This window comes from Suricata suricatta, chromosome 7 (assembly GCF_006229205.1).
Source record: "Suricata suricatta isolate VVHF042 chromosome 7, meerkat_22Aug2017_6uvM2_HiC, whole genome shotgun sequence".
NCBI classification, from domain to species: domain Eukaryota; kingdom Metazoa; phylum Chordata; class Mammalia; order Carnivora; family Herpestidae; genus Suricata; species Suricata suricatta.
The window spans coordinates 25,265,895-25,281,039 of record NC_043706.1 but is presented as its reverse complement, the minus strand read 5'-3'; the positions used below and the strand labels follow the sequence as shown (position 1 = coordinate 25,281,039).

At 40.4% G+C, this 15,145-nt stretch overlaps 1 protein-coding gene across 1 annotated transcript in view; it reads right to left on the bottom strand.

Moving 5' to 3' along the window:
• The window catches only part of MYLK4 (myosin light chain kinase family member 4), a 77,659-nt gene extending 63,511 nt beyond the window's left edge, over positions 1 to 14,148 (bottom strand). Inside the window, exon 1 of the mRNA XM_029945514.1 lies at positions 13,975 to 14,148. Coding sequence (XP_029801374.1) covers positions 13,975 to 14,133 — 159 coding nt within the window. The 5' untranslated portion in view covers positions 14,134 to 14,148. The remainder of the gene's footprint in view (positions 1 to 13,974) is intronic.
• Positions 14,149 to 15,145: the final 997 nt, after the last annotated feature.

Sequence of the window (15,145 nt, the reverse complement as noted above, 5' to 3'; positions counted from 1 at the left end):
TGGCTGGTACTTCACATGCTCTCTCACCCAGCGAATCTCACTGGACAGAGTGCAAGTTTTGTATTTTGTCTGCCTGGGAAATCGAATGGAAAGAACTATTGTTAGGCATATTTATTTTATCAAGGAAAATATGCTCTTAAAATGTTCAAGAAAGGATATTGCCTGGGTCCCAAGAAACAGCTAGAGAGAACCCTTGGAGAATACACATATATACATATACATCCTGAATACATACATATATATACGTATATATATATGTAATATATGTATTGCCACCTAAGTAGGATATACTCATAAGTGCAATAATAAATGTTTATTTCAGCAATTTTCTATGGTACACTTTAATTAACCCTCATTTTTCAATCGCAGAAGATAACGAATATTCTAGTGCTTCTCAAACTTTAATGCGCATGTTCATGTTCATCCAGGGACCTTAGTAAAATGGAGATTCTGATTCAGTAGGCCTAAGTTGGCCCTAGAAGTCCGCATCTCTAACAAGTTCCCCAGAGATGTTGACGAGACATGGATCACGTTTTGAGTAATAAGATTCTGGTTTGTGGTGAATGACCAACTTCATCATACATAAAGTAGCACAACTATCAAAGATTAGAATATATGAAAGAAATGAAAACAATAAAAATTAAAAAGCTATACTCAGGGGCACCTGGGTGGCTCAGTCAGTTAAACATCCGACTTCAGGTCAGGTCATGATCTCACAGTCTGTGGGTTGGAGTCCCGCTTCTGGCTCTGTGCTGACAGTCCAGAGCTTGGAGCCTGCTTCAGTTTCCGTGTCTCACTCTCTCTCTTCCCCTCCTCTGTTCTTGTTCTGTCTCTCTTTCTCTCAAAATTAAATAAATGTTAAGAATGTTTTAAATTTATTTTTAAAAGTATATTCAAATGAACTTTTTTGGATAAGTTATTCCAAAAGGGACTTCAGAGTCTATGCAATACCCCTTGGATATAATTTTCACCCAATTTTATTAGAGGCGTTACAAAATACAAGTTAACAGGCAATTTTGACTTGAGAGAAAGAGGTAGCAGATAACCTTCTTCTCCAGAAGGAGGCAGAAAGCACCAGAACTTCGATATTTCTTATCACAGACACTCTGATCTGTGTGTAATGAAGAATGCTGCAGTACATCAGGTCACACTGACCTCTCAAAATTGGTTCTGCCAGTCTAGAAATGATTAAAATTTCATTCAAGCACATCCTCTTGGAGCTTTTTGGCAAAATGTCCAGCACCAACATTATTCCAAATATTCTGCTATTTGGAGGTGGGCTCTACTCATTACTTTATTTAAATATTTGAAATTAATAATTATCTTCACTTCTAAGGCTTAAAATATGAAATTGTTCCTAAAAGGTGTTAGTAATAACTAGAACATAAATGAAAATGGACGTGCACCGCAGAGTTGCTGTGAAAGAAGCAAAGAAATCTAAGGAATGATCCCCACAGGCAAGGAGCCCCAGCTTTTTCACAGAGGCCCACCATGTGAAATAATTATTACCAGAAACAACACCAAAAATATCCACACAAATGGCACAAGTTATGATGTAGTCAATGCATACTTGGTGGGCATGGGAAGAAGGCAAGATGTCGGATAGGAACCAATTGTGGGAGGATTTGAATCTGACCTTGAAGGATAGAAAGGATTTCAAAAGGCATAGAAGAGAAAGAATGAGGCAAGGTGTGGTGAAAAAAGAGAAGTGGGAACAGATATTAAATTTGGGGGTACCAAAACCATTTGCTAACAGATAGATTAGCTAATTTAATCCACTCAAGTATTCTTCAAGTTTGGCATTCTGACCCATTTTGATAAACCAAGGATAGAGATTCTGGTTAAATGACTAAGGTCACACAGCTGGTAAGGGCTCCCGCAGGGACTTGAATCTGGGTCTATTTGATGCCAGAGTCAATAATGGATCCTCTCTAAACCAGCATTGCCCAAGGTACATCTTAGGGCACCCTGAAATGTGAGTGTGAGTCAGGAAACAGAAGAGTTCAGTGGTCAGATCAGTTTTGAAAGCTCTTAGGATAAATTAGGATGCTATATTTCAGATATGAACTAACATTTATTGAATGCTTCCCATGTGCATGGTTAAAATGGTTTTGTTGTTTTAGCAAGGAACCTCTCAGAGCCTTTAATACTGTATATGCATTGAGAATTTCCAACATTACGTGTTAGGGAATAATAGTAATAAGCCCACAGGAGATGATATGATCATGCAAACAAACAGTATTAAAATAGAATAATTGGAAATAGACTGATAGGCTCCAATTAGAAGCCATTACCTTCTGGTGCACAAGCTTTAGAGTTAGCTATTATTCCTGGTAACTTGCCATTCTTCCTTTATCCCCCAATAATTTCACTGTAATATACAGCTCTGTTAGTAAACTATGTGGTCTTCTGAGCTTGGAAACAGGAATGGTTCTCGGGGATTAGGGTTGAAGTCTGGACAGGTGGAGAATGCAGCTTGTCTTGTGGTATCAGACAGTTAGGTAAGAAGGGTCTAGTCACTCACCACTTGAAGTATTAAGAGACGAGGGTGCTGGACAGCACACCAGAGGAGTCTCTCCTGCCTCTTTTGTCACAGCACTTGTAATTTGAGAGTTTGTAAATCTTTGTAAATTGATCTGTGTCGGGCTTGAACGAGTTACACATTGCCTGGCTCCTGTTGCATATTGAGCAACATGTGTCCAATCAAATAAAAGGGTTCTGTCTTCTCTCATGTTCTACTAAGCCCACGTTACTAAACCCTTCTGTATGTCAAATACTGTTGACCCTTGAACAATGTGGGCTTGGGGCTGCTCATGCCCTGCACAACTGAAAATCTGCATATAACTTTTCACTCTACAAAAAGTTAACTATCAATAGACTACAGTTGACCAGAAGCCTTATCAATAACATAAACAGCCAACTAACACATAATTTGTATATAATGTACTGTATCCTTATAATAAGTAAGCTAATTTAGCTTGTGATTTTCCAACCTTGCTATATGTTTGAGAGAATCGTAAATCCAATGTCTGCCTCCTGGTCTCCGCTGTGCTCATGAACCAACACTTGACAATGACTGACTGCAGCCACAAGACTGTTTCTTCTGATCACAGGATCAGAAGGATTAGCCTCCAGTGGTGTAATGTCACAGTAATGTGCCCTGCCACAGTAACTTTTGCACCTTCCCTCCACTAGAGGCCACTGTTACATCACAGTTCCAGAAAAGAGCCTCCCTGTCATGCAAAAGAATGTGCACCATTTTTATCAAGCCTGGCTGTGTTTGCAGAAAGAAATAGAACAAACAAGCAAAACAGTCATCAAATGTGAACTATATTTCAGATAATGTGAAGATAATACCAACTTCCTTTTGAAAATTCATCAATTTGTTTTCAAATATTTCATGTTTAATTTTTTTAAATTAATTCCAGTTAAATTTTCTACAAATAAGTATAATTTTCTTTTTCACATTATTGGGAAAGCTAACCCATCCATGAGCTATCATGTTATATAGTTGCATAACTTTGGGCAAGTACCTGATGTCATTAAGCCTCAATTAACTTATCTCTAAAACCGAGGTAACAATTATACCAAATCCATTGGATCACTGAGGATTAACTGAGATGCTGTATGACAAGTGCTTTACACGGCGCCTGGACACAATAAACATAACATAAATGGTAACACTCATTGTTTTTATCCATAGAGCTAAACCAGGTAGTGCCTACAAGGTTTAAATGAGTCCTTATTTATTTGTAAACAGCTTAGAACAGGGTCTGGCACACATGTAAGGGCCACTTACATGCTTGCTAAATAAAAGAGACCCAAGTTAAAGTATAAATCCTAAATTGCCAAAGACAAACACAGCCTTGAGAACTGAGAAACTAGGGGTGGCTCGGTTGGCTAAGTCTCTGACTTTGGCTCTGGTTATGATTTTGCGGTGCATGAGTTCGAGCCCCACGTTGGGCTCTGTGCTGACAGCTCAGAGCCTGGAGTCTGCTTTGGATTCTGTGTCTCCCTTTCTCTCTGCCCCTCCCCTGCTCACACTCTCACTCTCTTCCAAAAATAAACATTTTTTAAAAATTAAAAAAAAGGAAAGAATGGAGAAACTTGCCTATGTTATATTAATTCAATATGCCTATTCTAGAAGGCTGGGAAGAAAGTAAGACCTAACACAGGACATTTTTCATTTTTAGATTTCCAAATACCTAGAGATTTCCAAGTAGTCTAAGAGAGAGCCTAACATCTCTAATATGTGGAACTCAGACTGAACAGAAAAGAGACCTTTGCAACCTAAATTCATATCTTATGAATGATCTTGTCTCATCAGTTTCTGCCTCTTTCTGACACCATCAGCCATCAATAACACACACCATGTGTGTCTTTGGGTTTCAGGTATCTGCCCTCCAAACTAGAATCATATCTTGCAACAATTTGGGGACAGTCCCCACAGAATCAACAGTGTGTCTTTGTGCAGTGGAAACTCAGCAATTCTTTATTGATTATCTTAAAACAATATAGGCACAAAGATCTAAATGACTTTGGTACAGGCTGATTAAGTACATTTACATTCCTGTTTCATCAAGTACATTTTTCAGGAAGACTGGCTCTTTAAAATACAAAACAAAACAAAAAATTTGAGTGTCTGGTGGTGAAAAATGCTATGGTTACTTGGACACTTTGGTGCCGCTGCCTTATTTTGTGCTGAGACGTGAGCAGTTTTATCCACCACTGCCTTTTCATCATGTGCAAATGTCAATGCAGTGAAAAAGGCACAGATATTCAAATTATTGTGAAAACAGTTTTGACCTTGTAGACCTCTGAAAGAGTCTTAGGGACCCCAGTGGGGTCCAGGAATTTCACTTTGAGAACAGCTGTCCTATTGGATGACGTTCCAGTGAAAAACAGTGTTGAACAGTGTAGATTGATCACGTGTTCCCCTTGCCTGTCCCATCCCCTTGCTTCTCTTTCTTGAGCACTGTGGCTTCTGGGCCCTTCCTTAGGGTATAGGCCAGAATGGGGGATGAACACTTTCTGAAGCCTCTCCAGAGAACTGAAGGGGCTTGAGTGACTCAGGGGCAAGCAAAGGCCTCTGGCAGAGTCTAGGAGACTTAGATGCTCCAAATAAAATACTCAGCTCTTGCTATTTCCTCCATCTTCTTGTGCCCAAGGGGTCTCAAAATCACTTTCAGAATCTGCAACCATCCTGTAGACCAAATATGTGCTTGAGACAAAGATATCCAACCTGGAAGTGGGCCCCAAGAATGACAGTTGCTCTGGAATTGAGTAAGACAGAAACACTTGCCAGAGGTTGCTTATTATGCCCAGCATATCAGAACCCTCCAGTTAAAAATTCCAGGGGCATACCTGCATGCTGGCACTCCAAAAACAGTAGAGCAAAGCTCAGCTTAGAATTGAATAGCTGGATGTGGGGAAATACTATTATAACATATTTATATTGCACAGAAGGTAGAGTCATTTCTTAAGGACACAAGAAAACAACACTTAGAAATTAAAATCTTGTCTCTATAATTCATCTTTATACTCATCCCTCACCCCAGTTAAGTTCAGATCAGCCCTAAACCATATATAAAGTGGGACAACAGGAAAAGTTTACAACCCTGTTCACTGTTTACACTTAGATTGCCCAATTCTAGAAGCTAGAGGGCTAGTAGACAAAATTGAGGTTGGGCCTACACACTGTTTATTCTATCTTGGTCAATGCCTTGTTTTAGAATTTCCTGACACCTGGCCACTGACAGGAGCATTAAACCTTGTCTGTCACAACCTGAGTCTTCTTTTTTTATTTTTAACGTTTATTCATTTTTGAGAGACAGAGCATGAGCAAGGGTGGGGCAGAGTGAGGGAGACACAGAATCCGAAGCAGGCTCTAGGTTCTAAGCTGTCAGCACAAAGCCCTACATAGGGCTCAAACCCACGAACCCTAAAGTCATTACCTGAGCCGATGTCCAATGATTGACTGAGCCACCAAGGCTCCCCACAACCTGAGTCTTCTAATTGGGTTACTTGCTGCTCAGATTCCTGGCTCTGAGCTGAAGCTTTGGGAGAACTGTTCATAGAGGGACAGCCTGAGGCACTGGAAAGTTAAGCAAGATGCTCCTGCCTAGAAAGAGGTGGCGCCAAGATGCCAGGAGGCGTGGCTGATGGCCAGCCACCCTTTGAGGCAGGCCTGCAGAACTCAATACTCTGCCTTGCTTTCTGGGCCGGCTGACCCAGAGCCTGCCTGGGTGGCTGCTGTGCTGTGTCCACATGGGAAATGGCCAACAGGAAACCTTAGCAGTGACCATGCAAAGTGCTGTCCACCCCTTCTGTGAAAAGGGCTGGCTAAAAAAAAAAAAAAAAAAACAGGTAAAGAGTAGCATGGAAAACACTGTTAGAAGGTAATTCTGATTTTAAGAAAGAATTGGCCCTCCACATAATGAATCTTAGGCAAGTCCATTCTACCTCTCCTGGACTTTGAGTTCCCCCCCTTCAAAGAAGGATTTGGATGAGCTGACCACCTAGATCCCTTAAGAACTATGTTTCTAGGTCCCTAATCTTTGAGTCACTGCCTCCATACTAGAGCACAGGCCCTCAGTGTCCCATTCATCATGGAAATACCACAATAACCTGCTCTCATCAGAATCCTCAAGTAGATGGAGCCATGAGCTCTGGATTGTACTGCAGGTTTGTGCTGGTATCCAAATGAGCATGAATCATGCCCACATAAGCAACGGACTAGCAAATCACACACTTTTCCTGAAGTCAGAGTTGTAAATGAGGTTGAAGCATTGTGTGGGTCATCCCCTGGGAACTGACGATCACCTATATGCAACTCAAAGTGCCAGGATTTTAGTCACCCCATGGGACAGCTTTTGACCAATGGGAATGGCCCAGTGCATCAATGCTCCCCACCCACCCCGCCTCAATCCTACCGGTGGGCAACTCTGAGATCATCCAATCCGGCAGTGGTCAGCTTGTCGATGTGAATTTGTTGGAGCTTCTTTCTTTATCTATTTCATACTCTGAAGGTCCCTACACTTAGTTGCTGAAGTCAATACCAAAAATAAACCATCTACCTACACACTCTGTCTTCGCTCTGCTTTCTGACCAGATCTCAAGAGCAACAATGTGGAGAACATGGATCCAGGAACATAAAAAATGCTACATAAACTTTACTTATTACCAATTCTCTATGTATCTGCTATCTAGAGGGAAGACTTTGGATTTCTCTTCTCTACACTGCTGTCCACTCATTACTGGTTTCCCTGGTCTTTGTTATTGTTACTGTATATTGGGCAGAAAATGAGAAATGGAGTTGAAAGTACCAAGTGGCACAGGGCAGAGATGTGGAAATAGCTTCCTGAGTCCAGGTGTCCAGAGACTGACCTGGGATCACCTCATTGCTAGTGATATGAGGTGATTTAAGGTTATAAACTAACAAATCATTTTTTAAAGTGCGCATTACTGCGTATCTGAATATCTAAACCATGATTTCAATCTATCATAGCTTTTGCTAAAACTTTTAGGAGCACCTGGGAGGCTCAGTCAGTTAGGCATCTGATTTCAGCTCAGGTCATGATCTCACAGCTTGTGAGTTCAAGCCCCATATCGGGCTCTGTGCTGACAGCTCAGAGCCTGGAGCCTGCTTTGGATTCTGTGTCTTCCTCTCTCTCTCTGCCCCTCCCCTGCTAATGCTCTGTCTCTCTCTCAAAACTAAATAAATATTTTAAATTTTTTTAAATTTTAAATGATTTGATATTGTGAAAATACTAATTGATAAGGGCTAAAGTAGTATGCAGATATAGCAAAACCCATGAAGGTGATATGTGAAAAACTTAAGTCTAGGAAACACTAATAGATAAATATGCTTTTTACAACTATAATGTTTTAGATAAATGGATAAGGACATAGTTTGATCAATTATATTTAGGAATTTCATATCAATATGTTATGCATTTTCTTACTTAGGAACACAGACTTGATTTGCAATATTTATATATATATTTTTTACTATACTGCTTTAGCTTTTAAAGAAAATAAGATTATTTCTCATATTATCCCAAATAACATAAAACTATCATAATTTTAATTATTCTGAGAACCTGAAATGACACAAACAATATGACTCATCTGTGTGTTTGGTCCCGGACACCCAGAACTTAACATGGGCAAGTTTCTGTACCTAACGTATTGAAAAAAAACTTTCAGCTGTTTTATATTCTGAATGGAGACAGAGTACATTAATACTACAAATAGGATTCTCTGATGCCTCTATAAAAGGCAGTTCCTAGAACTTCTGTGCTTGTAGAAGTTTCCACATCTCTAAATAACCATTAGCAATGGAGAAAAAAGTAAGAGGATATAAAGAGGTTTTATATATATATATGTGTGTGTGTGTGTGTGTGTGTGTGTGTGTGTGTGTGTAAAGAGGTTATAAAATCTGGCTTAAAAGACATTTTCCTTACAGTTAAGAAGTTAAAAAATTTTTTGAAATACATACCCACCACAGTCCCAATTAGCCCATATATCTTGTTGACCTTGTCATTGGGAAATACGATCAGGGCTACTTTCTCAGAGCTTGGGTGAATAACTCATTCTTTTCCATATAGAAGATGAAAGCCCTCATGGTATTTCCCATAGGAAATATGTTAAGTAGCCAAAATTGAGTAATGTTTGGACAACAGTGACCAAGTCTGAAAACGCAGACCTAACAGTGCTATTAGGTTAGAACTAAAGAGACTTACAATGTTTTATGATGTCTTACTTTTTAAAAAAAGTCTGTTCCTGTCTATCCGTCTTTCTCCCATCTCTTTTACCTTGTCCTCAACTAAGATAGATCAGATAATAAACCATTCCAAGGTTTGGCAATTCCTCTGAAAGTGAACTTAATGGTCCCTGAAAAAGGACCCACAGAAAAAGACTCAGGGCCACTATGAAAGCCTGGTGCCCGGTGCTCTGAGTCCTCCAACCCCACAGGATGCTGAGTTGGTGGTTTCTTATTGAATAAATATAAAGAAGGCATTTGCATACAGGTATATGGATATAATGCCCAAGTCCTCTGGAGACTTTTTTTTAAACTATAAATCATGCATTATTAATGAGGGAGTAAAAATTGGTTCTTTAGGTAGGGCAGGAAAAGCTTTATTCCTTTTATGTATAAAGCACAGGTTGACCTATAATATGTAAACAGGTAACAGTATACCTGATTTCACAGGAAGGGTTCCACTAGGGGGAGAAAATTCTGAAATCTCTGAAGAGGAGTAGATGGTAATGAAACAAAGCTGAGGGACGCCACGGTAAATCCCCTTCCTATGAATCAGGCTGGTTTCTATAGTATCTTCCAAACTGTTTTACGCTGCGTTAGAAAGAACATATCTTAGGCTAATTGTTAAAAGAAAGAGCTGTTTCCCCAGATACAGATGCCCTCTCTTGGGAAATGTTAAAATCCTTAGACTCTGATTTATCTCTCTTCTTTCAGAATTGCATTATTCTCCTGGATGAATTCCATTCCTGGAATAGCTGTGGCATCACGTGAAGGGCATTATCAGGCAACGGTTCAAAATAAAGAGCATATAGGCTGTGCTAGCTAGCTCTCCCTGGGGAGGCGGTCATTCTCCAGATGCTGCTTTTGTCATAGACATGATAAGGGGGACAGAAGTTTTGCTTTTGTGTTATTTTATTTTCGTTATTAAGTCATATAATAGTAGGGTAATGAAGAGATGTTGACATTATTCAGTTCTCAAAACAAAAATAGCTCACCAGCTTTAACATGCACCAGGACTGGCTGCTTTGAGGTTCCCCGAAAGTTGGGGCAAGTGTTTGGAATGTTGAAATGTGCCACATGCCACTATTATTATCCCAACCCCTCCTAAGGCAGTAGTCTCGGGCAAGGATTAAGACGGGACATGCATTCTGTCTCCTCTGGCAAGCACCACTCCCTGGTTGGAAATAGAACAGTAAATAGAACAGAAAAATGAATCTGTCATAGTTAAAAGTGATGTTACTACCTGTGTGTCCTCAAGAGCAGGAGCCTGTCTGTGACCTCCCCGTGTCATCATGGACCGGAACACACGCCAGAGTAGGGAAGAGGAGATAAGGCACACACTACCTACAATCCAGATGTCTTTTCTTCTAAGTGCTAAGTCCATTCTCTGGGAGCAGCTATGGCAGTCACTTGGCTTCTAGCTCCTTCCCTCCCCTGATCTACCATAAGCACGTTTCCAAGCCCATGTTTATTACGTGCTCTGTTCTGACGAGTAGGCGTTGCAGAATTGCAGAAGGTTCTTGTAGGGTCCTACGATGTGTGTTTCCAGTTACGCGATCAACAGATAATCTGCCTCTTTAAAAGGAAAAATATGATGGCCTGTGTGACAGATCTGAAACAGGTGCAGGGGCAGAGAGAGACTCGCTGGTGACAGTTGACACCAACTCAAATTCTCTTGTCCCCAGTTCAAGGACGATTAGCACCACAGAAACTGGCATTTGCCTTGACCGCTGAGCCACTGCCAGGAGCTTTCTCCTGTCCTTAAGGGCAAGGAGCAAAGAGATGGGGGTGGGGAAATGCAACCTAAAAATCACAAACCCTCCACCCTCAGCTATGTTATTTTGATATCTAAGTAAGTCATTATGAACACTACTGATGGTACAATTTCACAGCGGTTAGTCAGGAAATGCCACCTGCTATTAAGCACACCAACTGCAATCAAAATAGGGAGATCCACACTTTGCTCCCACCCACTCTATCCTATTCACATCCTGTCAATAAATATTTTATTTTGTGTTCTCTTGGAACATTTGCACGAGGCATTTAGACATTCTGCCTCTGTTAGAGCCATCCTTATTTTCTACCCCCACAGCTTTGCCTTCCCCCCTTGGTTGAGACAAAGCCTTCCAGATAGAGAATTGGAACCAGGGTTGTTCCGGAGGGTAGGAGCAAACCAAAGGACAAGGATGTAAGCATGGGCAATCTTGGGTATAAAAAGTAGGTATGTGTACAATAAACAGAGGCAAGCAAAGGGAGGCAGACAGAACCAAACGGGAGAGTGCAACTCTGCTAGGCTGGCCCTTTTGTCTTTTATTAAACAAATGAAGTGGGGGGCGGAGGGGGGCTAAACTGTAAATTGTATCTGAGGGAAATAGAGCAGGGGGCTATTTGTATGGGTAATAGAGAACTCACAAAAGAAGAAAACTTGAATTTAATTATATATAAATGAAACTAATTAGAGTTATGGGAGTCATTTATCATTAATGAGTTAATGTTATACACACAATAGCTAGTAAGCTCATCTCTCATATATAGCAGATTCATTTTTTGTTTTACTTAATTTAAACACCATATTATGTAGGTTTAGAACTGACTTATTATGGCATATCTGCCAGAAGTTTTTTAAATTCTACATGATTTAGGTGATTTTGAACACCCTCTGGAATATAGTACAATGAGGAAAGTCATTAAAAACAGAATAAGAAGGGAAGTAGAAAAATAAAGTGAACAAAACATAGTAGAAAAGCAGAAGATGTGGTGTTTAGCAACTTCAATAAAAAATAGAGGAAAAGAAAGAAGATAGTTAAAATCAATCTAGTGGAGGGAAAATAAGTGAAATAGAAAAATCTGGTTAAGAGCAGGAAAAGAGAATGAATCTGAGCTTAAGTAGCCTGAACTAGGGAGTAAAGACTCTTCTAGAAAGAAATTGCACCTCAAGCCTTTAAAACAAAGCTCCCACCTCACTAGAGTATCTGAAATTCAGAATAAATTCTTTTTAATACCCCACAGTGAAGTTTTCTGCTATGATCAGCAATGCTAATCTCCTCAAAAAGAGAAAGTATAGAAGAGAAAGAATAGGCCTTCATCACTTATGGCAAATTACGACAGACATTTTTTATACAGTCCCTGGAAAGAAAAGACTGATATCGTGAGGATTTACTGGGGCCGCAGCGGAGATGGAGACATGTCATTCTAGCTCTGTCTACATACCTGCAGACATCTGAGCCGCTCAAATGCCCTTCCCCACCCACCCACTGCCGAAATCTGCTCCCGACCCTGGCACCCTCTGACTGGGCACACCAGAGCCTCCAACACCCTGGCCTTGGCAGACACAGAAAGAAGAAGAGCTCTGTGTCTGCCATTTGTGTCCCACCCATCCAGCGCAGCAAGAGAGAGAGGTAGGCAGATTTATCGCTGACATCCCTGGGCCTTCAGCCATCAACAAAGAAACTGAATGGGGCATAGGGAAGCACCATCCACCGCAGAAGCAAGCCAAGAGGCCCAGGTCACATGGGGTATCCGAATAGGTGCAAAGGATGTTCCTTAGGGTTTCTGAAGAGAAACATTCTCAGTCTCGTCCTCAAAAATATCCTAAAATATTTAATTTCCAAATCATGGGATTTCTAATATTCTGGAGCAGTTTATGGTGAAAACAATTCTAATAATGTTTCTGTTCCAGCTTAGCACCGTCTCACTCTTTAAAGGCATTTGCTACCTGTAAAAAGTATAGCACAGAACCCAGAGAAAAACAGTACTGGAAAAACAGTCAGATTCTTGTAAACTATTACCTGTAGTTGGTTATTTAAAAGTTATCCAAGAAAATTGTTTTATCTTCTCTGTCCTGCCGAAATTAATGAACAGAAAAAGGAACTCCTCTGTTTATTTATTTGTGTTATAACAGCCCTAAGGAGGAAGCCCTTCATATGCGGCTTCCATTTTGCCCGTGGAAATTTCTTTTTGGTGGATACTGAACAAGATATTGACTCATAAGGAAAGCAGAGGTTTCAACCCACTCATTTCTTCTCTCTGGCACATTCTATCATTCCATACTCACTGACAATGAAAAGACTCTTCCACCCTGTATACTTAGCACCCACTTTCATCATCCATGGCTCAGTTAGAAATGTCCTTCCTATATGAACAGTGATTCTCAGAACAGTAGCTGAACAAAGAAGGATGTTTCCCAATCCTGCCTAATAAGAATCACCTGCTCTGTTTTTTAAAAATAACCACTCCTAGCCTTTCATCAGAAAGCAGAATTCACCTCCATAGATCTGTCTCCTTCCACAGACATTTGGGGGACCTCTCCTGTGCTAGTTACCAGGACAGTAACTGAGAGTCCAAGTACGAGTGATTCAAGGTCTTGACCTTGAAGAGCGGTGCCTAGAGAAAGGTGACACACATTCAAAACAATTGCACGTACTAGAACAAGACACAGACAGCATGCTAAGAGGGCGGGTCAGCTGGGCCAGGAGCTACTCATCCATGGATCCATGAGTGGCAAATGACTAAGTCAAGGTAGGAGAGCAGATTATCGCTGGAATGCATTTCTCAAATGCTTACCATGGTGACAGATACTGTGCTATATGCTTTAAATACATTAACACACATAACTTCCTCAACAGACATCATCCCATTACTGATTAGGCAGCCTCTTGGCTGAGATCTGGATCGCCAAAGATCAAGCAATCTGAATCAGGCTCAGGGCCTCATTGTGCACGAATGATGACACAGGCATAACCTTCAGGGAAGGCTTGTTTCTCCCCATCTCTGACAGTTACTGTCAACAGATATGTCACCTATACTGTGAGGAGCTTAAGGTCATAAGAATCTTCTTCTGCAGAGTGATTGTGCCCCTCATAGTGCTTCTCTGAATTTCATGCCCAAATCAATCCTTTTAAATGATCCTTCTCAAGAAAGATGTTTTTCCATAACTTAAGTTTCATAATGTCAAAGCCACTAACCACAATGAGGAGAGATGCATGTTCAAAGGCCTCTCGATTACTTACCAAACTCAGCCGTGTCATCTACAACACATAATCTTCAGAAACAAAATGAAAATTTCTTATCCATAAACATTACTTAATTCTTCACACAGTGACAAAAATAAAATTTGAGGAGTCTGGTAAATGGCTACATATACTGATTCATGTAAGAATAGATAAAGAAGCGCTGGTACTTTTTACAAGACTAAATTAGCACATAATTACCTCATTCTTTCCAGATCTTGAATCCTGTTCACTAGAACTTTCTTCCAGAAAACATTTCACTTTCTCAACCTTTTCCATGCAGTGGAAGAAGGCCATTTTCTCCAGTTTGTTACTGTTATAACATGTGTTGATTTCTTCCAGCCTTTTCACTTTCAACATCTTGGTGGTGAGACCGATTAAGCTACTGTCTGGAGTGTGGTTTTCATCTCCCTCTGTCTCCGATTTGTAAAATAAGACACAATCATGAGCTTTGAGTGTGCCTTCCTCTTGACTGTAAAAAGAAGAAAGAAACAAACAAACAAAAGTTCTCATCACTTATTCACATATTTGACTGTCAGGGAAAATGACCAGTGAAAATTTTGAAGTCTCTTCTATTTAAACTGGAGAGAAGATCCAAAATTAGGAAGAGAAATGCTAATGTTAATATCAAATTTCAAATGGTAGGACTTAGAAAGAAAAAAGGATTTTCCCCCACCTTTTCCTGTAGAGGCAAACAGTAAGAAGCAAACTTCATTTTCACTGGGTGACTAAATATTTCCCTCATTGAATAAGATTTATATCAAGTGACCAGGTTAAATATAGAATATAAAGTTGCACTGAGGTTAATTGGTATTGCAGCCCACCCCCGGGAGGGAAGGGCTTCTTCCTGTGGGGGGGGGGGGTGTCTCTCATGTTCCCCTGGGAATTTAGTCCCCTTCTGGGGAGTGATCTCCACCAAAAGAGTCATTTCCAGAGAGCCGTTCTCTGCCTACACCAGAAATGTTTGGTGTTTATTTTAAACAAGAAACATCTTGGGGCACCTGGGTGGCTCAGTTGGTTAAGCGTCCAAGTCCAACTCTTGATTTCAGCTCAGGTCAGGATCTCACAGTTCAGGAGAATAGCCCCGCCTGATGTGCTGACAGCAAGAAGCCTGCTTGGGATTCTCTTTCTCTTTCCCACTCTCTGCTTCTCCCCCTGCCCCCCAAAAAATAAGTAAGTAAACATTAAAAAAAAGAAGAAGACATTTCCTTCCAGCCCTCTCATGCAGATAAAATACCCAGAAAGCTTTCTTTGCATTGTCATTAACTGCTAGTTACAAAGAGTGCTTTCCTTGAAATACTTTCATTACAAATTAAGTAATACACCTAATACTACTCCAATACTAAAGTTCTACACATAGATACGTATCCAC